This window comes from Danio rerio, chromosome 7, assembly GCF_049306965.1.
Source record: "Danio rerio strain Tuebingen ecotype United States chromosome 7, GRCz12tu, whole genome shotgun sequence".
Taxonomy (NCBI): Eukaryota; Metazoa; Chordata; class Actinopteri; order Cypriniformes; family Danionidae; genus Danio; species Danio rerio.
Window position 1 is genome coordinate 35,797,124 of NC_133182.1, and position 26,928 is coordinate 35,824,051.

The 26,928-nt window shown below is 36.3% G+C and overlaps 1 protein-coding gene across 2 annotated transcripts; it reads right to left on the reverse strand.

The window, feature by feature from the left end:
- Nucleotides 1-20,896: 20,896 nt before the first annotated feature.
- Nucleotides 20,897-24,436, reverse strand: irx5a (iroquois homeobox 5a). Of its 2 annotated transcripts, none has more exons than XM_073907041.1 (3): nucleotides 23,872-24,436; nucleotides 22,438-22,839; nucleotides 20,897-21,893 (listed from the first exon to the last, which is right to left on the reverse strand). In XM_073907041.1, the coding sequence occupies exons 1-3, from the start codon at nucleotides 24,112-24,114 to the stop codon at nucleotides 21,810-21,812; spliced, it is 729 nt and encodes a 242-aa protein (XP_073763142.1). In that variant the 5' UTR covers nucleotides 24,115-24,436; the 3' UTR covers nucleotides 20,897-21,809. The 2 variants fall into 2 exon arrangements, with proteins under 2 accessions (XP_073763142.1, NP_001038692.1); NM_001045227.1 differs by having other exon boundaries at nucleotides 20,904-21,893; nucleotides 22,434-22,839; nucleotides 23,872-24,397.
- Between the last annotated feature and the right edge of the window lie 2,492 nt (nucleotides 24,437-26,928).

Here is a 26,928-nt window from a genome sequence, read left to right on the forward strand (position 1 = left end):
CAAATGTTTGTGTGCATCATGTTGCGTTTTAGCATGGCTGTAACTTTTTAGCTTGATTTTGGATTTTTCTGCACAATTTTAGTACTATCTGTTTAGTTCTTTCTGGATTTTTAATTCTATCTGTGATTGCTGTTTTAATTGCCAAATATTTACCCATATAGACTGAACATGTAATATGTGTAATGTCACAGTAAAAAAAAAAAAACATAATAAAATGTTCGGTTTTTAATTTAAAACTGCTCTCTAATTCCGTCTGTTGCCAGTGTAACCTTTTCCCAAGTGTTCCAGTTTAATTTGTTTCTACAATAATAATAATAATAATAATAATAATAAACTGCTGGGTTATTTCTATCCAGCATTGAGTAAAATATGGACAAATTTAGTTGTTGGGTTTTAGGATTGTCCATATTTTACCCAAGTTTTTATTGCAACAACCCAGCATTTTTAGAGTGTATGTGTAACAGTGTACACTTATTATACTGAAAAAAAAATTATTAGGTTTACACATTTTTAAAGGTAAGTGATTGCAAACTATTTATTTTGGTTGAATTTATACAAACAAATTAAGCTGAACTTTACAGAAATTTATTTGTTTATTTAATTTTATTCATTCATTAATTCCTTCTACTTAATACCTTTATTCATCAGGAGTCACCACAGCGAAATGAACCACCTTGTTTAAATTCAACTCATATAATTATTTGCAGTTTGCAGTGTAGTTTTTATGTTATGTTCATCTGTGTCTTGTTTAGTTACTCTTCATCATATGTTTATACAAAGTAAATATATGCTAATATTGGTTGATTGTCCTGCATTGTCTTCGCACATGCTTGATAAGCTGTTATGTTCTCTCCTCCCCAAAGTTTGTTTTGTTGGATCACCTTACTTCCTAATTTAATTTAATTCAATGACTGAAAATAGATCTACTAACTAATCCCTGCCTCCCGGAACACTATTGTTCAAATACTTGGAGTTGGTAAGAATTTACTGGTATTTTATTTTATTTTATTTTATTTTATTTTATTTTATTTTATTTTATTTTATTTTATTTTATTTTATTTTATTTTGTTTTGTTTTATTTTATTTTATTTTATTTTATTAAAAACAATTATACAAATAATAATAATAGTCATAATAATAATAATAATAATAATAATAATAATAATAATAATAAAACAATTCAGAGGTTTGACAGAATATATATCAAACTTCTGAATTATTTTCTCACTATTATTATTATTATTATTATTGTTGTTGTTGTTGTTGTTGTTGTTGTTGTTATAACTATTGTTATTATTATTATTATTATTACACTGTAAAACCCAATAAGTTAAGGTAACTCAGACCATTTGAGGAAACCGATTGCAACACACCATTTAAGTTCAAAATCTATCCCAAATGAGTTCTATGAACTTAATCCATTTGAGTAAACAAAGCAATCTGAGCACAGTAAAACCCAATAAATGAAGAGAACTCAAAAACCTGATTACTGTAAAACCCAATAAGTTAAGGCAACTCAAAGCATTTGAGGAAACCGATAACTACAAACCATTTCAGTTAAAAGAATTTGTATGAGTACTGTGAACTTACTCCATTTAAGTTGAAATGAAGGGATTTAATTAACTAACTACCTTTGACACCTTTGAAGAGTTCAAAACTCTTTTCAAATGAATAGAATTACTTTCAGTACATTCTGAGTTAACTACACTCATTTCATTTGACTGTTGGGTTTTACAGTGTATTATTATTTTTATTATTGTTGTTGTTTTTATGATAGCAATAACAAAAGTTTAAATGCTGATTTAAGCAAGTTTCCAACAATTTGCATTGTGTTGATCTTTAAGAAAGCTCTGTATTGTGGTTGTATACGCCACTGTGAATCCATGGAGAGAGAAAGAGAGAGAGGAAAAGAAGCTCCTGTGTAGAACGATTTCTGTGGTGGAGGAAAGTGGAACCAAGCCTCTTAAAACATGAAAACATTCCCCCTCAAACCACCATGACTTAAGCGATTAGGCTGCATCCATAGCAAAACACTCCTATTTCCTGAAGATATTTGGGGCGTTTAATTCTTAAACAATATTGCTTGGTGTGCGGTGTCTCTCCCTTATTTGCAAGTGCTTTTTATTGCTATTCTCATGCTAGTCGCTTGAGTAAAGCAAATGAGTGGTGTAGTGAGGCCTCAACTGAATAGATTTACAATAGCCTCCATTTAATTATTTCCACAGCCGTTTCTGTTATGTCAACACACATTAAAGGCAGGAACTAGAGAGAAGGAGGGCAGAAACATGGATGCTACTCTATGCGAGCGTGGCACGCATGTGCGGCGATGGCAGACAGTGACATAGGATGGTATGCATATTTCATACACTCCATGCATTTTTTACTGGGAGGATTCAATGAGTGCTGTGGCTTTGTACTGTGTCTGTCACCGTGGCTTTGGGTGTGAACGAACCACCGCCGTGTACAATTTCACTACGATGCATGCTAGGGAAGCATTTGTATTCTGTCGCGCTCAGTGGAGGCTAGTCAGGGGAATCAGCGATAATGAGGTCGCCAATTGAAAAATCATACTTTGGTTTCTGTGGCAAACACGCACATGGAAAGCCTTTATTTGACAGGCAGTCAATGTGTTGTAAAAAGATTTTTTTTTTTTTTGGGAGGATTAGGCCAATGGCAGTTGCTCAATACCTGGCAATCTTTTCCCATGGTTTCGCCTAAAAACTAATATTGGTACCACACACGCAAATACAAACACAGATGTTCAATAAAAAACACTATTCCCTTTATTTATTTCATTATTTATTTTATAACTACTTTGTCTAGGATTCTTTGTCCATGTATAACTTACTTTAAATTTATTTATTTATTTTTTTTTTTATGAAACTTTTTAATCTGTGTTAGATGGGGGAGGTGGGAGGTAGGGTTTTGAGTTTCTCTTTGAAATAGGTAAAATTTACTGTGATAGAGTACTTCCATAAGACCTTTGATATATATATATATATATATATATATATATATATATATATATATATATATATATATATATATATATTTATTTATTTTTTATTTTTTTTTTGTAAGGATTTAGGCTCTATGTATGTATGTATGTATATATGTTCTTCAATATATATGAAAATAAAGATGAAAAATAATAATAATAATAATATAATCATTATTCCTGCTTGTATTACCTATGTATCCGCTTATTGTGCTTATTGTGTTTTCTTTATATATGTTATATTGATACTGATTTTAGATCATGTATTCTGTCAATGTGACTTTTGTTTTATTACAATAAAAAAATCTAAAACTAAACTAATAAAATAAAATTATATAAAACAAAATAAAATAAATAAATAAGGGCAGCAGTGGTGCAGTGGGTAGCACAATCGCCTCACAGCAAGAAGGTTACTGGTTCGAGCCCTGGCTGGGTTAGTTGGCATTTCTGAGGAGTTTGTATGTTCTCCTCATGCTGTTTTCCTCCACAAGTCCAAAAACATGTGGTGTAGGTGAATTGGGTAAGCTAAATTGTTCATGATGTATGTGTGTGAATGAGTGTGTATGGATGTTGCCCAGTGATGGGTTGCAGCTGGAAGGGCATCCGCTGTGTAAAACAAATGCTGGATAAGTTGGCAGTTCATTCCACTTCGGCGACCCCAGAATAATGAAGGGACTACGCCAAGGAAATCAATGAATGAATGAATGAATGAATAAACAAACAAACAAAGAAACTAAATAAAATAAAATACAAAAAAGAAAATAAATATTGTTGTGTGCTTCATGTGGTCATCACCATCATGGCAGGCCTGTCCTCTCTTCTGATTACTGGTGGCAATTTTCAGTGGTAGTGTTCCCAGACTGTGGTTAGATGTCTGATTATACTTTTTTTTTAATATAGGCCTTCACCAACGACATGAGAACCAGCTGTAATCAAACATTCAAACGATCAGTGTTTTGGCTTAATGTAAGGGTTGACAGAGATGCAGTGTTTCCAACACAAGCCCAGAGAGAACCGCATTCACTGTAATGATTGGCAGGCTCCTTAAGCTGGAATTTAACAGTGGGAGGGGGAAGCCGTGGGCACCGTTTGGGTATCCAGTGTTGTGTCATACAATTGCCCAAATTTAAAAGGTTACACCACCCTCCCCCCTCTCTTTTCCCAATGGCAAACCTTCTTACCACAGACAATGTCTCTGAAGCAGCTCAGACAGTATCAGTCTGCTGTAATTGTCTGGTTTGTGTTGGAGCTGGTAATGGCAGAGTGCTTCTGTGGTGTGAGGTGTTTCTGTCTTGTTTTCGGCCTTTGAAAAGTTTACACATAAACACTGGGACAGTGGAATTCACTCAAACTTTGACCCACCCTGCAGACAGAAATCAGTCTGCTTAATGTTAGGATTGGATGGAACTTGAGACTGTTGACAAGTCGAAACACAGGTGAGAGTGTGTGTCTTTGAGAGAGAGAGAGAGAGAGAGAGAGAGAGAGAGAGAGAAAATGGTAAAGAAAACAATTTGATGTTTCTGTCATTATTGTGCTAAACGAGTCTCATCAAATACGTTAATTCTAAAAGGAATCTCAAGTTTAGAAATTATGTTCCACTGTGATTCAGCATTTGCAAAAACATAAAAAAACAACCTGATCTGTGCTTATCAAATAAATCTAAAATATATTTGATCATACAAAACTACTGTTGAGGTCAGAATTATTAGTCCCCTGAATTATTAGCCCCCCGGTTAATTTTTTCCCCCCAATTTCTATTTAACAAAGAGAAGATTTTTTCAACCCATTTCTAAACATAATAGTTTTAATAACTCATTTCTAATAACTGTTTTATCTTATCTTTGCCATAATAATATTTTAATAGATATTTAAAGACATTTAAAGGCTTAACTAGGTTAATTATGCAGGTTAGGGTAATTAGGCAAGTTATTGTATAGTGATGATTTGTTCTGCAGACTATCGAAAAATATTTAAATCTGTTTTTTTATAAATAAATAAATAAATAAATAAATAAATAAATAAATAAATAAATAAATAATTTTCTTTTTCCAGAAGAAGAAATATTATCATGCTGTGAAAAAATTTCTTGCTCTGTTAAACATCATTTGGGAAATATTTTAAAAAGAAAGAAATTCAAAGGTTGGGGGGCTAATTTTGACTTCAGCTGTATATTTTAAATAGTTTTAAATTCACTTCTTGCCACAGAGTGCTAAAACCCAAGGATTTTAAAGGAAGTGTCAAGTAGGAATGTGTTAAATAACTTATGGGGCTGCACTGTGATCATTACATCTTTTAATATGGCATCAAATGATTTTTGTTGTATATATGCCTTTTTGTGTCTATAAACTTTTGTTAGACTGAGGGACGTTTGAGTAGATGATTTTTGCCAATCAAGTTTGCCAATCAAAATAAAATAATTAATAGAGTCAATAAAAAATACACGTTTTTTTTTCCTTGTTATCCATTATCAGTTTTAATATTATAATTATGTGTGATTTTACAGACATTCTAAACATTCTTCTATTTCTATGTCATGGCAAGCACATACCTATGATAACACATAGCCGCATATATATATATGTGTGTGTGTGTGTGTGTGTGTGTGTGTGTGTGTGTGTGTGTGTGTGTGTGTGTGTGTGTGTGTGTGTGTGTGCGTGTGTGCGTGTGTGCGTGTGTGCGTGTGTGCTAGCGTGCGTGCGTGCGTGCGTGCGTGCGTGTGTGTCTGTGTCTGTGTGTGTGTGTGTGTGTGTATTAATGGTAATAGTAATAAAAACTATAATGACTGGAGTAATAATTTAATATGAAACTACAAACAATAAGAAAACAGTTATTAAAAATGTGTATAAATATTTAACAATTCTGTATTTACATTTCATGAATGTCGCCTCGGTGAACAGAATAATTTTACTATATATATATATATATAAACTGACCGCAAACTTTTAATCGGTAATGTGTACTGTATATACTGTGGTCAGCATAACTGAGTACAATTGAAAATTAATATTTTAATCAATTTCTCAGTAAATATATGCTATGTATTTTTTATGTATATTCAAAATAATATTTTTGTCACCAAACATCTTTAGAAATCGAAAGATAATACAAATAAATTCAAGCAAAATATTGCAAAATAAATTATAACCTACAAAATTTCAACTAAAATTTTCTAGATTTTTGCTTCTCTTGATTTTTCATCTTTTTAAATTTGTATTTAATATTTTTCTATAACATATAAATTTGGGTGTACTTGTTTTTGTAACTTATTTTGTTAGATAAGCTCCAGATTTGGCTTTAGTACTGACTAATCTAATGTAAATGCACAAATATTATATTTTATATCTTCCCAATAAAGATATGAATTTAAAAGAGAGATTTGTGAGGGGTGTACTTGTATATGCTGAGCACTGTATATATATATATATATATATATATATATATATATATATATATATATATATATATATATATATATATATATATATATATATATATATATTCACAGTTTTTGAAAGTTGCACCATAAACAAACTTTCATTTATGTGCTTCACAGAGATGGGAAGCAGCAGGGCTCCTCTCCTATAGTAGATGCCGAGTGAATTTCTGAACGTACAAGGGCTTCAACTCTGTTCCAGCCAACATAAGAGTGATGGGAATAACCAGTGGGTCATGACCTAAGTGTGAGTTTACTAATGAAGCTAGTAAGCTGAAACTAATCTCTCTCTCTCTTTCCCTTTCTCTGATGTGTTCTTTATTGATTACACAGCATTGCCTGCTAATAGGTCCCCCAGCAACCGTGTCTAACATTGGTACTTTGATAAAACTGCCAAAGAGAGAATAAGAAAAAAGAGGAAGAGACACACACTTTATGCAGCTGATAAAATGTTAATCCATGTTAATATTACTGTGGTGACAGATTGAAATATATATGTTTCCCCCACAACCATTTTAAATTAGCATTGAAACTAGCAAAACACGGCTCACATATCTTGGTCCTGTATTTCCAAAACAGTTGAGGTAGTTTACACCTTTTCCTCAGAGAAATCTTTCTCTTATCCTCTTTTTTCATCTGTGTAAGAGCCTAGTCGTAATGGGAGGGAACATAAAGGTGTCATTCTTGTTGTGTCTGTCAAAAAGTCACTCAGTGAAACGCTCAAAACACGCAGCAGATGTGAAAAGTGTGTGTGATGTGAAGGAATTTTCCAGAGGGCTTCCCTGTTCAGGCCCATCTCCTCTCAAGCCACATCATCCTGCAGACATTCGTGCCAGCTTCATTGAATATTAATTATTCTGACAGCCAAGCGTATTAATCATGCTTCAAGCAGTATAGCCTTAACAAATCTCACAAAAAAAGCAAAAAAAACAAACAAACAGGTGCCTTGTAGTTGCTTTTATTTTATGAGGGATATGTTTAAAATCAAAGGTTTGTGGCATATTATTTTTATTTATTTATTTATTTATTTATTTATGCAGTTATTTATTTTTGTTCGTTTGCTTGTTTTTACTAAACTACTTTATATAAAAATATTTTATTTATTATACACGTTTGGTATAATTTAAAAAACTGAGGTAGACTTAAATCTTTAAAGTAGAATCAAATATATCTTAGAAGTGATTTTAGTATGCATTACATTAAACTTTAGACTTTAAAGAGCTTGCATGACTTAAATAATAAGTGGGAATATGGTTAACTGTAATAAGTTAAATCAACTTAAAAATAAGTTGTAATTCATTGATCTTATATTTTGTCAAATCTATGGGTTTTAATGGTGGCATGATTTCCCAAGATCACACTATTTATTTTTTTTTAAATGCATATTCTTTATCCTAATGTATATATAAATTAAATGTATTTGCAGCGTTACAATGAGTGATTGCAACGGTATTGGAAAAGCTCTTGGATGCACATCTTTGCACATGTTGTTTCTTGAAGGATGCCCTTGGGGAGACACCAGGAGTCAGACAGATTTGAACATTGTCTGCATTAAAAAACAAACTGTCTCGCAGTATGAGAGACAGACACCCAGACAATCCCGGTGTGTGTGGCCTTTGTAAACACTGGTTGTGTTTACATGAACCTCAAAACCCTGACTACTGACTTTTTTTTTTTTCTTAATATGAAAATATGCTGATATATTTTCATGAGTTGTCATTCATATTCCCTTTACTTTCAGTGACCACAATTGTGTTTGGAGACATTTTGAATTAAACAGTATCATGTAATATATTATATACTTTATGGCATGTATTCATAATTGAAGCTTATGGAAGCATTATTGTTATGATGCTATGATCTTTTTTTTGGCAAAAAATATTAAGGTTTTCATTTCTCATCAACTAACTTCCACGTAAAAGGTTGAAAATGAAAGTACAGCCTGTCCTCTGTATCTTTCTGAATATCCTCCTCTAATGTAGTTGACATTACCAAAGCTCCTTCAGAGAGGGGCAAGGACTCCTGTATCCGATCGATGACCAGCGACATACAAATCATATGTATTGATCATCATAATCATTGTTACGAATATAGGGCAGACACTAAAATCATATGCTCTTAGTCTTAATAGCCCACATCAAAGCAATTATGCACCCAAACGAAGAGCGACTCACCATATGCATATTACACAGCCTAATACATGTTCGGTGATTTACCCCCACAATTCAGCCCATAAATCAGATGAAACCTGCGAGGTATTGAGCTCTCTTCAAGTGAGAGGGTTTGTGCGCAAGTGTGATGATGGAGATCTTCATAGGCTCCAGGCTCTTAAAATGTATGACATCTATGTTTTTTTTTTTTTTTTTTATATGTGTGTCAATACTTGTGATGTATAAACTACTGTCAGGCAGAAACACTAATGAACGAGTTACATTTGGGCCGAGTCAGTCAGCAGGTCAAGGACAGGGGAGAAGATGTCATTATTTCCTCAAGTAATGGATTGTGTGTGTGTGTGTGTGTGTGTGTGTGTGTGTGTGTGTGTGTGTGTGTGTGTGTGTGTTCTTGCTGGATTTGCTGGTTTACGAAGACAAATTTGTATAATGACATGGGTATGACCTAGGTCTTACAATGTGTTGGTGGTTTATGAGGACATGCATTGTGTCCTCATAATTCGAAAATCATACTTAACATGGTCTTTTGTCATTCAAAATTTCCCACAGGTTTACTGTGAGATTTGGGTAAAGGGTCAGGTATAAGGTAAAGCTATCAGGATAAAGGGTAAAGTATTAGGTATGTCCAGACCCAATATATATATATAAACACACACACACAAAATAAAATACGTGATGCCTATGGATGTGTCTGTGTTTTAGGAGGTTTAATATCAACTAAAAACTGCAGGAATTAATTGGTTGTTATATTTTATACTTATAACCACATAATTTCATACAGTCAAAAGTGTTTAAAGAGTGCAATTAAATACTTGAAATTTTTAATTTCCTATCATAATTTTTCTAATAAAAAAAGCTTTTATGGAAACTGTATTGTTGCTGTGAGTTTGTCACAGTTATAGCATTAAATAACGCTTCTCACTGCTTGGAAAATTGAAATGGATTACCAAGCAAAATGCTTGCTTAAAAAAGATCATTTCAATGCTATGTCTTAGTCTGATGATTCAATCTTTAATAGCCACTCTCCTTTAGTCAGATTAGCGTGTTTATTAACAATTCATTTGCATTGTCTGCTTATTCGGATTCCCCTGATTAGGTTTCTGTCAGTATGTGAATAAAAGTGAAAGAATGAAAGCAATATTGGCCTGTGCTTAGTAAATCTTAATGTTTTCTCTTTCTTCTTCCCAACTTTCTCTGCCTCTCTCAGTCTTGACAAATGCGTTTTATATCCACCATCAGTGTGAATGAGGTTATCATAATCACAATCCTCCACTCGTCCTTCTCTGTAGTGTGTCAGAATGAAAGGGCCAGACGCAAGAGCAAATTCATATTTGAAAAGCTGTAACCACTAACATTTAGGACTCAATGAAACAGTCAGTAAAGTGCAGGGAAATGTAGATTTGATTTACAGATTTGTTATCGTAATATAGCTGCCAGATTGATGACACTGATTTGAGAAAATAGCACGCCATAACCTGTGTCTTGCTTCTTGCGACTTGTTTTTAAGCTTATCATATTTTACACCCATGCAATAATTACATATTCCATGAAATGGCTTCTCTAATTGCATTTTCTGTTTATTGCTGTTTGATGCAGAAAGCTTTGGCATATATAAAGCGCCAATCTAATTAGTTTTATTTGTAGAAATTGAGAGAGAGAAAAAAAATGAGACCAAAAAAAAAAGTATGTGCCATTGCATCTTACATTTTCTTGGCAGAGAAAAGTATTCGAGAAGTAAGTCTTTTTTCTACATGTTTACACATAAAGAATAGCAATGTTGACAAATCACCACTTAAATATTATAAGGTTCTATCTGAATCCTGAGTGGCTTTGAAATATTAAGCATTGCATTCCATATAGCAGAAATAAAATGGGGTCCCAAAATATACACATACACAAATAATATATATATATATATATATATATATATATATATATATATATATATATATATATATATATATATATATATATATATATATATATATATATATATATAGTTATGTTTTTAACAAACATGTCGTATATGTGATATATGGTATGTGATAAAAATGAGAAATTTATATATATATATATATATATATATATATATATATATATATTATTTTTATTATTATTATTAACACTGTTTTTGAGCTTTATAAATGTTTGAAAAATTATTATTTTTTCATTAATATTATTAATTAGGACAAGAAATTACTGATTTGTGCAAGATGTGATGGAGTAGGGACAGGAGCAAGAGTTAGGGATTATTTAGAGAATATGCCTAAATGCTTTTGACCTCAAGGTGACCCCTTACATACCCCCCTCAAATATCATTAATCATTATTGGAATTCAGGACAGCTGCTTGAGTGAATAGAAAAACGAAATACTTTATATTACCCCCCCACTAATTTCATATCAGGATTTTGATTTGTTGCTTTATTCAACTTTAATTTACTGATGTTCTTTTACGTCCTTATCTTTAATTTGGGGAACTTTTGAAGGAGATGTTTGGAAAAAAGAATGTGGGTGAAGAGAAGACAGAGAAAAAGAAAAAGAAGGGTAGATATCTGATTACTTCTGTCTTTTCCCACACACTGATCAGAGACTGAAAGTTGAGAGCATGTGTCCCTCAAAGCAAGCAGTTCACTCCTGTTTCCAGTTTAACCTCCTATTAAACTGTCCTTTGTCTTTCTTCTACACTGGCGCAGGCTCAGTTCCATGCACACTGACCTGGGGTCAAATAGGTTAAGGGGGGTAAAAAAAAAAAAAAAAAAACGGCACACTATCCATCCAAGAGTGACGACAGATCTGTGCAATGTGTTATCAGAAAAAAAGTATATACTACCACTGTTTGATGATCAGTGGAGCAATAAATTCATTTATCATCATTTTATGGCTCATCAAACAAGTTGCCAACCCCTCTATGGGAGTAGCAAGAATTAGCTAGTGAAAAAGTGTTCATTTAAGTTGGGGCTAGGTAAGTGCTTTTTGATTGCCTTATCCAACAATGCTTCTCTTGACAAGCTAATAAATCAGATCCATAGGAAAATCTGAAGTGCTGCTCTAAGGGTGAACAACAGCATCAACTTCAGCTTACTCTCTCTCTCTCTCTCTCTCTCTCTCTCTCTCTCACTTAGAAGTTTTCAAAATAGCAACTTGTAAACAAACTGAAAAAGTGAAATCATTTTGTTTGCTCACCCTCATGTTGTTCCGAACTTGCTTCATTCTGTGGAATGTAAAACAAGATGATACAATTAACCCAAGAATGACGTATTGGCCTTCACGTTGTTCCAGACCCATAAGGATTAGTTGATTTAGACCACGTCTTCTGAAGAGACACAGACTCGTTTTTAGATGAACAGATTAAATGTATAGGCTTTTATTCGCATATTAAAAATTAGCAGTCAACCCTGTTTACAATATTTTGATTTGGTCACAGAAGCACTGTGATTATTTGCATCAAACCAGCATGTTTTAGCTTCTGCAAGAACCACTGAGTTTTGCTTTTGCATGCTTGAGCTTCTGTAAATATTTGCTGGTCATTGTTTAGATGTGAATAAAAACCTAAATTAAACGTATTCTTTATATAAAGTGATTGTGTCTCTTCATAAGACTTGGATTAAACTGCATCATTTTTATAGATTTATTTTATGGAGTTTTCTCAACAGAGAAACCGAAGACTGTCATATTTAATAAAAATATATATGCTTATTTGGACTCTGAAGATTCTTATGGGTTTGGAATAACATGAAGATGAATAACAGAATTTTAATTTTGGACTAAACTAAGCTTTTAAATCCAGTTGGAACCAAAACTGGAATTGGCCCTAATGACTTTGTGTACAGACGAAAAAAAACATTTTAATTTTGTGCACTATCCTTTAATGAGCATGTTTTCCACGTTGTATGCAATCCCACACTAGGCTGAAAAGAATACGTACCTTAAGAGCACTGCCTTTGTTTCGCGACTGTCATTGCCAGGGCTCACCTGAATGGTAATCAGACTGAAATGAGCTTGTGTTGAAATCTCTCCTGTGTTCTGTAGCACAATGTTGTACTGTGGCCCCTTTGCTCTGTGTTTGGCAGGCGGGTGAAATCATGCCATGCTACACCTATCTTGCCCAGATGGCTCTGGCATTCTCAGCCAGAGAATTACTTCTCAGACTGGAAATGGCGCCTTCATTGAAAATGAGGTCAATCGATTATTTGAGCCTGGGCTGAAGCTTGCCCCCTTTACTGCAGTGTAACAGGTATTAATGTATTTGGCAGGGTCTTGTCTTGGGAGGGTTTGTACAGACGAGATCCGGCACAGGAGGTTGAAGGGAGGCCACAGTTGGCGTTTTATCAGTTGAAAAAGCCTTGCTGATGAGATTACCTATTCTGCTTGGCTGTAAAGCACACTGCTAATCAGAGAGCTAGCCAACACTCTCTCGACTGGCACACAACCAACATACTTGGTTTAGAATGTGCTTAGCAAACAAATGATGGAAAAAAAAACAAAAAAACGTAGATGTCATTGTTAGTTAGACAGAAAGACATGGGAATTTAAAGTGACTGGCAAAACAGGGGTGAAAGGTAATTGGTCAGTGCATTCATGATCAGCTCCTAAATTCAAATCTGCTTTCTCGCAATAGCTGGTGCTGGTCTAAAGGAAGACGACACATTGCTTGTCAAAGATCAAAATCAGTGTTTTTGATTGCAGACATTTGAATACACTTATTACTAGCAAAACAAAATATTTGCGCTTTGTAAATTACACCCTGACGCAGTGGCGCAGTAGGTAGTGCTGTCGCCTCGCAGCAAGAAGGTCGCTGGGTCGAGCCTCTGCGTTTCTGTGTGGAGTTTGCATGTTCTCCCTGCGTTTGCGTGGGTGTCCTCCGGGTGCTCCCGTTTCCCCCACAGTCCAAAGACATGCAGTACAGGTGAATTGGTTAGGCTAAATTGTCCTTAGTGTGTGTGTGTGTGTGTGTGTGTGTGTGTGTGTGTGTGTGTGTGTGTGTGTGTGTGTGTGTGTGTGTGTGTGTGTGTGTGTGTGTGTGAATGAGTGTGTGTGGATGAGTGTGTGTGGATGTTTCCCAGAGATGGTTTGCGGCTGGAAGGGCATCCGCTGCGTAAAAACATGCTGGATAAGTTGGCGGTTCGTTCCGCTGTGTGGCGACCCCGAATTAATACAGGGACTAAGCCAACAAGAAAATGAATGAATGAATGAAAATTTCACCCTGATGTCTATGGAAGATGACAATGATTATAATTTAACACATAATCGCACTGACTGGGTTAGGGCTGCAAGATATTGGAAAAAATTTATATTGTGATGTTTTATTTTTCTGCTATAAATATTGTGATATGATTACAGTTTCACGAGATTTAAATAGCACTATTTGATGGTTTTCTGGGGAGTCTTACAGTATTCAGGTACAGACATTGAATAACCACAAGACAAAAAATGCTTTTCTTTGTTTTGTCTCATATTTAGTCAAAATATTAAACAATTCTTAGAGAAAGTAAAAATTTTGTTTTGTTTTTAACTTCAGAAGAAATTTGTAAAAGTTTTTCCTTAAAACAAGCTAAATTATCTGGTAATGGGGTGAGTGAAATAATCTTGTTTTTGCCTTGAAATGTAGATATTTGCACTAGAAACTATGAAATCATTTGAGTTCCATATAAATACAGTGTTTAAATACATTTCTGTAGCTCCTGGTCAACTATAAATCAGATTCAGCATTGCATGTCTTCACGATGTGTCTATTGTGAATGCGCACATTGCGATATTGATGCTAAAATGATTTATTGTGCAGCCCTACTATGCATATTATTCACAACAGATGCACATTGTTTTGGTAACACAACATTTTTCTTTTGATTAAACACCCACTTACTTTATGTAAGTTTAGAAGTAGTGGATGAATTGATGGGATGTAAATCCAGAAGTATGGAATTGCTGTATGTTACATGATAATCACTTCACCTTGGAAATATAATACATCCCAAATAACGGTCACATTAAAAACTGAAGCAGGGCGTATTCAGCTAAAGTATTTAAATTTACATGGGTTTATTTATAGCTAAACAATGTCAGCTTCCCTGCACAACCAAAAATACTCTACTTTTGAGCCATTCTCCAGCATTTGGGGCCTTTCTCCAGTGCCGTGCAGTGACTATAAATATATATAAATGTAAAAAAGCCTGACTTTTGTTTAATTGCTGCTTGTACATCATCAGCAAGTGCCTTCTCTTAATTGGCGTGTGTGGGAGTTCAACACCCTGTGAAGTGCCTGAAAGAAAACAGTCACAGGGCAGTGCTTCCTCCTCATTTCGTGTGTGAATGTGTACAGTAGGTCCAGGCGCACAGTGTTGTGACTGAGTAAACCGTGTCTTAACTTCTTCTCATTAATGTTGCCTAAACACACACACACACACACACACACACACACACACACACACACACTGCTGTCTTCACATAGCTCAAAATAACCTCGGCAAAGCAGCAGCCATTTATCTGTATCTGGGGAACTGATCCAATTACAGAGCTTACATTTGCATCCATCAGCCTGAAAGAGGGAAATTTCTCTGTGAAAAACTGGTCAGTTTTCTCTCCCTAAAAAGTCAGGGAAAAAATTAGATGATTGCCCCTCATTCTCCTGCATAACTTCTATCATCAAGCTTGGCTTTCTTCCCCAGGTGGGCTGCAGATAATGGACGCACACTACTGCTATCTCACAGAGCAGCGCATCAGAGCAGCCATTAGGCTAAATATCAGTGTCATAATGTGGAACAGATGTCTAGAAGAAAGGGATCATTTAAAAAGGCCAAATGTAAATAAACAGGCAGCTTGTAGACCTCCCTTCATCCCCTCTTTCCTCCGTCCCCCTCTCCGCTCCCCCTGTTCTCGTGGACCCTGTGTAGTGCCCAAAAGAAAACAGTTCATCAATCTTAATCTGAACCATTAAGGATGTAATAATACTAGCCGCTTATCTAGGCAAAGTGGTGCTGTGGGACTCTTAGGACTTGAGTCTAACGTGGTGAAAACTGTCCCCGTTTCTTCCCTTGCAGCAAAAAAAAAAATTAAATAAATAAAATGTTTATATGTACATTAAAGGGAAATATATTTGTCTTTATGCAGCTTCACCTTCAATGAGCCTGAAAGTTCATATTACATGAGTTTGTTATTAATTGTAGAGACACTAAGAAAATGTAATGGTCCATATGCACAAAGCTAACTTTAATTATTAACATCAATTGCAGTTTACAATTGAAGGTTAGATCGCTGGTGATCATGACACACATAATACCAATTTAAATTATTGGATCATTCGTATATGGATTATGTACATTTTTATATCAAGCATTGTATATTATTATTATTATTTTTGACTGTGTCTGATTTAATGTACTGTTAATACAATAGTGTGGTTGGACAGGTGAAGCAAAGGAAAAGCAACCCATAGTCCTGTGTTTAGAGTGACAGATGACAGTTTAGCATGTTTTAATGTTAATTAGTGTCTAAATAAGTTTGTTAGGGAAAAATGTATGGTTCTTAATTGGATTTTCATGGAATCTTAAATGTACAAACCAGTCTTTAGATCTTTATAGTGATCACTATATTGAACAGAACATGCATTACTGCTAGTTTTAATTTGACAGCTAATAAAGTATTTAATGTCTCTTCTGCATTACAACAGTTGTATTCTTATTTGGTCGAAAACGCGCTTAGGTCATTATTTTTGGTAAACGTTCTCCATATTTTTACTAAGAAAAAAAATTACGTATGGAGGTTTCACTTAAAACATCAAAAAGCTGAAAATGACACGTGTAATCTCTCCCCAGAGAGCCGCACGCAGGCAATAGAAAAACAGTGGGTGAAGTCTAGGCTAAAGCGCGGGTAAATAGCAGTAAATCACAGCCTGTCACTTCATCTGGCTCAACTTACAATGTACGTATGCCTATCTAAAATGTTCCTTTAACACAAACGATTTATAAGTGTCGACTGGGCCGTGACTTTGCCGAAAAGCCGCTCTTTGCTTCTCCTCCCCCCTAAATTAGAGCCCGCGAAATGATATACGTCAGAGCAGCCCTGACAGGAGCTCGATTTTTGGGGGAGAAAATGGGCTAATTTGTGAAAATTACGCCCCATGGCCGCGTCACACTCTTCGCCCCGGAGTGAAGAGAGAGTACGAGAGAAACAGCTGGTGTGAATTTTTAGCACCCATAATTAATTAAGAGGTTCCTCGGTGGGATTGGATGATTAAATAAAAGGGAGGAGGTATTCCCAGCATGCCATACTGAAGAGGCCACTCCACTGCAGCTCTTTGTGGAGGGCTTTGGATGTGGAGGATGATTTGGAGATGATTTATTCACTCACAAACATTTTTTCCCGATTATTTGTGCGATTATTAAACGTCTTTTTTTTCCAAAAAGAAGCTTTTGATCGACCGAGTTCCCACCTCTCTCTCTCCCCCTCTCTCTGTTTTGCTAAACTAACTAGAACTAATCAGCCGACATATACTTCATTTCAAGAAGTGTGAGAGAGAGAAGGGGGAAAACAGTTCTGAATTTGGCCACACTTGCTCTGCTGCCTCGCGCAGATGTCCCAGCGCATATTATAAGCAGGTCAAATAAAAGGGTGTCCTTTTACACATTCAAGCTGAATTTGATTCGGCTCAGCTGGAGTCGTGTCAGTGTGGAGGGATCAAGTAGTCGTTGGCTGTTATCAGGTGGACTGTTGATATTATACAGAAATCCGTTTTGGAACATTTGGTCCGGTGAATTTTAACGGTGATTTGGCGATTATTTTTATCAACAGGTTCTGGTTACCCCAAAGACTTTACCTGTTCTTCTGAAAAGGGCCCCATCGCTCACAGCTCGATTACGTGGCAGGTGTAATTTTACGCGTCAATGTTTTAAGATCAGATTTTCTGTTTTAAACCCATATTTAACGCGAAAATGCAAGACTCGTGTTCATTAAAAATTTATTACAGCCTAAAAATAATAATAGTTTGCTTGGTTTGTGGGCTTGAGCGTTAAGGCAGCTGCTGAATGATATATGTGCCAACAGATACAGGGGGTTTAGAGCATCAGTATTGCCTTTTGATTTCATTTTAAATAGTGTATTAATTTATTAATAAATCCTTTTTGAAAAGTTACTAAAGTACGTTTAATATTTAAAAATGTATACTATTATGAGAATATGTGCGGTCTTTTTTTTTCTTAAAATGCATTGTTTGCGTTTATTATTATTATTATTATTATTATTATTATTATTATTATTATTATTATTATTATTATTTAGTTTTTATTTGCAATGTTTTGAAATTATTTTCAGTCCCCATTATATTCCCTGATTCAAGTAAAATAGATTTTTGTTTTGTACCTTTCTGCTCCGTATTTTCCTGTAATTTTAGTGTATAGCTGTGTTGATCCAGTTTCTCTGAGAACGTTTTTTCCCCGTTTTGTGAATAATGTCACGTTTCTAATGAAATCAATTAGTTGTTAGTAAGTGGCCTGCAGAGACTCGTCTTTGCAAAATATTTTGAACAGCAAGGAAATAATAACAGTAGCCTAACTGCTCCATTTTAAATGATTTCATTTTAGTAATTCCGTTATTATTTCGTTTCCACTACCTTTTTTTCGATTTATCATACATTAAAAAACAATCAGAAATTAATTTGGACGTAAGTTATAACCGAATAATACTATTGATAATTGTATCAATTTATGAATCCGTTTTTAGTTTATATCACTGCTTTTGCTAGACTAAAATAAAGTAAACAAGTGTATTTTGTTAACTTGACTTTTTATGCAATCTTACTTTTAATTATTTTAGAGAGGTAAAGTTTCAACGCAGAACACTGAATTTACATTTTGAAATCTTATTTCAGCTTTTCCTCTTTTATTTAGCCTATCAATAAGATTCGTCTCGGTCTCTCTCTTCTTCTTTTTTTTAAACATGGGAACTGTCTTGCACTTACTTGACATGCACACAGTGGCTGTGGATTTCTTCCGAACAATGAGGCTGAGACCCATTCAACTGGAGAAGAGAGCGAGACGCGGGAAAAAAAAAAGTTGAACAAAGTCGTGTGGGATGATTACGGGGTTCGTATGTGGTTATTCATTTTCACAAAAGCACGGACCGGTCAACCCGAATCCGAAAGTTTACTGAATTAATAGATCGTGTCACATTGTGTCACGCTAAAGCTAATTGAGGCCTGTGTTTAAATGTACATATGGCTACAGGATTACAATAAACTAATGCAATAAACTTTAATGCAATCGAGCAAATCACTATATGACACACACAAACACAAAAGAAAATTGTTTTTCGTTACCATAATAAAAACTGCAAATCAAGACAATCACTAATTTAATTTACGTGTTAGTAGTAACTTTTGAAAATGTTCAGAAATGATTTCGTTCTACCACTCAAAGCTAAAATGTGTTACATGAGGTTCAGCCTTTATAGAATACATTAGGCATCTTCAGTGTGTTTAAAAGGCTTTCTCTGTTGTGTCTATAAGCGTTAAAATCAGCTTTTACGCAATCCCTGTCTACCCGTTGAAATATCCAATTGATTTCCATCATGCGTAAAATGAGATCGTAAATTATTATCGATATTTCAATATTTAAGCCTGGCGTGTCAGCATTAGAAAAGAGGATATTTAAAAAAAAAGTGACAATTCAGGCGAATGAATGTTGATAATATTAATTCGCGAGGAAAAAATCTAACCATCTGCGTTTGGGAATATAACATTGCTGCTTTTTATACCTCTAGAAGGGCTTATGCACACACGGGGGCATCGCATCGAATGCTTCAACTCCTTGAGGGATCAGCAAAGAAAAACATAATTATGCTATTTAGCCGGCTGATGTGGTGCAGCGGCAGCTCCATCCCACTCCGAGAGATTAAATATAGCTGCCCCCCTCACCCGCTCTGCTGCCGGGGAAGGACATTAGAGCCAGGGGAATTAAATGAAACCCAGGGGACTTTTCAACTGGAGTGCGCAAAGTAAACTATAGAGATTGATGACACGACCTCCGACTGAATCAAGTCATATCCCGTCTTCGTGTCTATTATTATTATTATGTTATCATTTTTATTGTTATTATTATTAATTATAATGTCTTTATTAAAGATAAATAAAAATCTAATTTAAAATTAAATAAAAAAATATCAGTGCAATTGTAATTGTCAAAATGTTTAATGGAACAACGTAAAATAATAACTAGTGTGTGCGTATTAAAGTCTAACCAAATGTGTTTAATTTTTTTTTAAATTTTAAAAACAATTATGACTTCGTCAGGGATTTGTGATGTGTTACTGAAATGTATTATTAATTAAAATGTTTACTAAATTTGTTGATTTGTTTTAAAAAAATTCTGAAAAACTAAAATCTTAATTTTTACATTTTAATTATAAACTCTGATTTTAGCATATTGAGCTATCTTCATGTTTGTTAAAGCACATTAAAAGCCCTTCGTTTTATTTAATCTTTACTCTCACTCCAGGTTATTTATTCCATTTGAAGACGGCTCTAAGTCTCTAAGAATCAGGCCTCGAAATTAAGAGCAAGTGTGACACCTACCTGCGGGTGAGGGTAGAGGTGCAGGACAGTACTAAGGGACAGGCCATGCCAGGGGGACATTTGCTTGTCACGGCACCTTGGCTACACTCTTGAAAGCCATCAGCGTCTATAATCCAAAGCACTATTAAGCCTATCCTACCATTTAATGATATAACAGAGCAGTCTGCTCCCAGATCCACTCCGCATCGCCGCGCGCCTCTAACCACTTTGCCACGCCTAGGAAATAGTAATGAGGTCTAAATTTGGCATAAAATCGAACTCATTACTGGAGTTCGCCACCTGATTGCTTTGCATATAACACGACGCGGTTGGAATGTAATTGGGTTAAATGACTGCTCGACACTTTTGCCGGTGTTGTCATATCAATATTCATCCGTCGAGCCATCTCTCTGTTTGCAAAAGAGAAATGAGCGATTTCCCGACTGAAATGCTTTAGGGAGAAAAAAAACTCTGCATCGAACCGACAAATAAAACCTCGTCTTCATATAACTTTTACCCAAACCGCCTGAGTTCCACATGTGCCGCTCCTGCTTGTTTTAAGCGATGAATCGTGAAACAATGTGTACCTGCTAATTACAAGTACAATCACACTGCTTTCACTTTAAGGCGTTTCAGCATTTAGCAATAACACTTGCCCGGTCATGATGTCAGTAAATAATATCGCTTTGATTTGTGCAGCTATCAAAATCTCATTCACAAGCATGCAAATTCCCAAATCAGTCGCTGCACACATTTTCTTTTCATAATTTACTTCAAAGATAGTGTATTGTCCATTTTAAATACAAAATGCTACATTAAATATACATATTAGTCTTTAATACAAATAGACTCAGGCGGCTGCAGCGTTTAAGACAATTCTTAGAAATTACATCCTCTTGATTAACCATTCAGAAACTAAGATTTTGAGGATAAGCATTTACTCAGAAAATAATTGTCCTCGGATTTTTTAAAATCAGAATGCGTCTTCTTTTGCTTCTTCTTTAGGCAACCACAAATAATAAATAAATGTCCGTGTGATTGGCGATGAATCCGGTATTAAATGTTTGACATACCTTTCTTTAGCTCATAAGGTGAGTCTTTACAAAGATCTACCTGTGTTTGGCTTCTTACTTTGCTCTCTCTTACCAGAGCCTCGGCTCTGTTTAAAACAGTCTGGCTTAATCCATTGAAATGTGCCGTTGAGCTGGTGTTGGTGCCATGACTGCTGTGGAGGTGTCCGAAAGTGCTATAGTTCGTGTAGCCTGGGTAAAAAGGGGACGTGTAGTAAATAGGCCGAGATAGAACAGTGTTATTAGGGAGAGGGCACTGAGGGGAGGACCGGGTCGGCGAGGCAGCGCTGGCAATGACTGTGCTTTGACTCAGACCCGCGGCCTGTGAAGCCTCACTGCTCCCTTTGCACCTGTCCGAAGAAGTGGCGATCTCGGCCAGAGACCAGAGTTTGGGTTTGGGCGCCGAGGGGGGAGAATGAATAACAGACGTTACGTTGCTGTTTCCCGTGCTCGCGGCGTGGCCCGGTTCTGAGGGCTTTTCTTGCGTAATGAGATCACTCCCTCTCTGTAGAACGGAGGGAGAGGATGTGGTGGGTTTCGCTTGCTCGGCGAGCAAATCCGTCCGCTCCTCTGCTTCTTTTAATTCCGAGTCTGTCAAAGGTGGATCAAGATCTTTAGAATGAGTCTCGTCTTTAAATCTGTCGCATGGTATTTCCCCTGGGTTGATGAGTTTGTGATCTAAAAGAAAAAAAAAATCAAATCAAATAAATAATTTTGATTAAGCAACATTGGTGGATAAATATGTATTGTTTTTTTTAATAATCATTCACATATCGCATGCACATTTAAATTGATGCGTGTTGTATATTTTCCACTAATTTAAAACAAAAACAAAAAAATAAAAACGGTTATTTTTGTGCAACATGCATGTGTAATATTTATATTATTATTATTATTATTATTATTATTATTATTATTATTATTATTATTATTGATAATAATAATGATAATAAAATATGGCCCGTATTATCATAGCTATAAATGAGATGCCGTGCGCCAGCTGTGTCCTTATTATGCAGCTCGAGATAAATGAAGTGCAAAACACCATACGTCACCAGCAATTCTCAGTCCATAAGAAGTCAAATTAGAGGAGTTCAAGGTGATTATTATTTAAAGCAATTCTCCCATTATAAATAATATACCACCATTAACCAGCAATCAATTTTGCGCCCGGAGTGGAAACGACTGCGATGAAAAATTGATGATTTTTCCACAGACCTGCCTCTGTGTCTGTGGAGTCTCCCTTGTCCGTGGGCTTGTTTGGCTCGTCGTCGTCGTTTTTCTCTAGATCAATGTTTTCGTCCTCCTCCTCGTCTTCACTCCGGTTCCGTGGGGTCCAGGTCATCTTGTTCTCCTTTTTTAGCCTCCTCCTGGCGTTGGCGAACCAGGTGGACACTTGAGTGAGGGTCATTTTAGTGATGATGGCCAGCATGATCTTCTCGCCTTTGGTGGGGTACGGGTTTTTCCGGTGCTCGTTAAGCCAAGCTTTCAAAGTAGCTGTGGCGTCCCGGGTAGCATTCTTGCGGTAAGCTGGGTCTCCATACGGGTACGAGCCCAGGGGAGCAGCATAAGGATGATACCCTATAGACCCGGCCATGCCTGTCGTGTGGTCATAAGGTGAGCTCTGCAAAGAGCCAAACCAATTGTTTCATTAGCAAAATATCACTTTGGACACCTGCGCACAATGCAGGATTGCTTTCAAATCGCTTACACAAACACTCAAAAGCCAGCATAAACAAACACACACACTTACGCACACACACATGCATGCCACATGTACACACTTTACGTCTAATTAATCGAAATTGTAAGTACAAGGCCGCGGGGTCACGTATTTTATCGTTTAATTTTGGCTAGATGCCTCATTTCACCCAAAAAGAATGACTGTAAAATACATTTTTACAACTTTCTTTCCAAATCCCCCTTCTTTGTTAATGATCATAAATCTCATTTCGACAGCTTTACTGACTTTTGACTATGTTTATTTTCAGATTAGCCAGCTAATTAGAAGTTACAGCTTTATGTAGGGTCATCTGACAGCGTGTTGACCAGAGCTGGCCTACGTGTGCGCAACCCACATTTAAATAGCCGGTAAAACATGTTTCCTTTAAGTAGCTTATTTGACTAAATACACGCCTGAGACAAATTGGAACAACTGATAATTTATTCTCTTTGATATCAGAAATATTCATCACAGACCAAATAGTTGAAGAAATCACGTTGTCACAAATGACAACATAAATAACATCAATTGTTAAATGGTTGTTCTTTTGCCTTCAGTAAATAATTTAAATTATGTGTGCGTGTTTTTTTCTGTTTGCATTTAATACTTTGCATTTGTTTTCAATAAAATATCCTCGTGCACTTTATCAAATGTTTATTTGAAAACAATTTGTTTTTTCACTTTATTATTATTATTAATAATAATAATAATAATAATAATAATAATAATAATAATAATAATATTTTACTACATTATGATTTAAAGTGACATGAAACCCAGCCACATTCCGCGAATGCATATTTGATTGCTAAAACCGCAAATGTTGCGCAAATGATTAGTGCAGCACAATATCAATAACAACGAAGCGTAAAAATGTATTTTGCCAACTTTCCAGAAGTAGAAACTAAACAAGAGAGTAAAAAGCGCACTCACCACATAAGAGGTGAAAGTAGCAGCGGCGGCCGCATCAGCACTGTACGGGAGATGGGAATTGTAGCCTGGCGAGGCGCTGGTGAACGCTGTAGATCCGGCATAGGGAGCGAAAGCAGAGCCAGAGGAAGATCTCCCTAGCTCCTCTGTCCGGGGTCCCGAAATCACGCTTGTACTGTAGGCAGGACACGAATAGAGTGCCAAAGAGGCGGATGGCTGATACAAGTAGCCCTGAGGGTACGCCATGGTGAAGATCCAAATATAAGCTTCTCACTTGAGTTCTTCTCCCTCAAACTCTCACGCGCTCGCCGCGCTCGCTCATAGAGTTCCGAGTAAACAGACCTCCGTCCTGTCCTCCTCGCGTCTAGCAGTGATGGAAATTAAAGAGAACGACGATTGCATAGACTTCACACTCGTTAATCAGTCGTTGTCAGACTCGCTCGCGGATTTTCGAGGCGCTCTCTCACCCTCTGAGCGCTCTGTGACTCTCATGCCGAGCGCGCGGGACAAGTTTTTTGCTCTCAGATGGGGCTTTGCTTCGGAGAGTGTCCTGCCAGGATGCTAAGTTGAAAACTGAGGATTCTGACGCCTACTATGAGCCTCTCGCTCCTCCTCTCGGGGTGTAGTCATCGAAAGAAAAGGCAAACTGGAGCTGGGTTACAGCAGCCCAGCCTGAATCGATTCTCTCTCTCTCTCTCTCTCTCTCTCTCTCTCTCTCTCTCTCTCTCTCTCTCTCTCTCTCACTCACACACACACACACACACACACACACACAGCATTCGTACCCTGGCACTCACTAACAATCTCCCCCGCTATCCCCCTATTTTTGTCTCTAACAAGCCTCATTGCCTTAGACTGAGCAGCTACAGCCCCTGGATGGCGGTCTCATGCGAGCCAGTGCATCAACTTCAACTTTCCTCATTTTCTAAATAGACGAAGCTTTCATTTTCACACGATTAATACCAAATGGACTGTTATCTTCCTGGGACGGCTTGCCAGATACAACAGGAGACGCTACAAGTACTGTTTGCAGCTCTTCACCCAGCTCGGTTCTGAGCGTTCATTGTGCGCTTGTTTGACGCGTGTAGATATCTATAATTTTACTAAGAAGACGCGACAGTCGGTAATGCATCGAGCCGTCGTGTCAGCTGAACGCGGGCAGGTTTTGACGTTGTGTTCTTTGGTTTTGTAAATTATGGAGACTTTTTGGAGAGGGAGATTATATTGCTTAATTTTACCCTATAAACATATCGCTATGTGTTTTCTTTTTACAGAAACAAAGCTGTTAACAAAGACTGCATGCGCGCTTAGATCAATTCTCAGCGGTAAGAAAGTGAAGAAGTAACTTTTGACAGGTGTTAACTGATTTGTCCGCTGGACAGTTTTCGCCTTAGATCCCGGAACAAACCAGATCTTCTTCTCCTTTACACCAAAGCCCCAAGCGCAGACAGATTAAGACCATATGAACCACGGCAAATCCACCACGACCAGGGGCTCTAAGCCCCTTTGATTCAAACAGATATATTCCTCTGCGGTGGAAGATCTCTTCGTGCATTTTATTCTGTTTGCCGTCAAACTAAATTGTGTGCGTCCATGTTAACAATGGAGATATATTAGTTTAGGTAGCTAAAATGCATTTTGTACTAATCCGATAATCAACAAATAAACATAACTGAGAAACTTAATAAAAGAGCAAGCTGAATTGAATGCCATGTTCATCATTATTTTCTTAATTTAAATGCCGTACACAAGCATTCACACAAGTGGTGAAATTGGCCACAAAGTTGCATTATTAATTTAGCATTATTTACCATATATTTCCCCTATTGCCAGGTAAGCCGGTGAATGCATACAATACTAATCATAAATAATAATAAAAAGCTTAATCTAAACAAATAAGTAAAGTCAATGATCTGGCTCACTTGTTAAAGTCTTTGTGAGCCGAAAGGGATCGCTGTAGGCGCTTCTACAGAGTGTGTGCATGAGGTCACGTGCTACTGCTCTCTCAAGAGTGAAGAATGATGACGCTCAAACTCAGTGGACAAATGTTAAGTTCAAAGCAAAACAAACTGGAGAAGTGCGAAACTCCGCGTTGTCGACTGCGATATTGAATATGTTTGTGTTGTATCTGCACCACCCGCGAGTGCATATACATTACTAAAATTCATTTGAGGAACAAGAAGGATATGGGTTATTTTTCGACATATTGTAATGCTGAAATTAAATAATGATCGCTTTTATAACAATTAATTATTATAAAACTCCATATACCTTGTATTTATTTATCTTTAAATATAAAAAACATTATTCTTTCTTTCTTTCTTTCTTTCTTTCTTTCTTTCTTTCTTTCATTTACTGAAGCACAGTGGATGTGTCCATTGCACAGTCACCTTTAAATAGTGTATCGGTATCCAAGGATACCCAGGAGTAGCATTTAAATGACGTCAATATTCATTGATAGAGTATTATCGGCAGTAATGAGTTCCTCTTCACCAATAGGATTCGATAAGCAGCCTGTTTAGCGATAGTGGAGGGGTGAATGAAAGAAAGCATGGAAATAGAAATGCAGCAGGGAGTAGTCACACTCCACACGCGCTGGCAGAAAGGTAGGAAACTACTTATTTAACTAAATGACATTCTCCTTATAATAGCCTCCTTAAACAAATTTCGAAAGTGAACGAATAGTTGAACACTGCGCTTTTGATGTGTAAAAAGGGGGACATAGTGGGAAATAGTTGCAGCCTTATTTTCCCGAACTGCTCCCGTGAACTCCCAGACTGGACGGCAAGGGGAGGTGTAGGCTTATGTTAGGATACGCGCTCTCTGTGATGTGCAAGTTATTCTCTTTGCTTGTTTTAAGACGGACGCTTATGTTTCCAATTATGCATGTTTGTAATAAGGCGTGCAGATATGCATGAGTCTGAATCATCGCACAATAGTGCAATATGTCAAACGAAATATAACGGGGACGACAAAAAAGTGGTGGTGGGGGGGGAGGTATAGCCTATTTCAAGTGGTGCTTTTCCACCAAAATGCCTGAGGGAAACGACGTAATTTAAT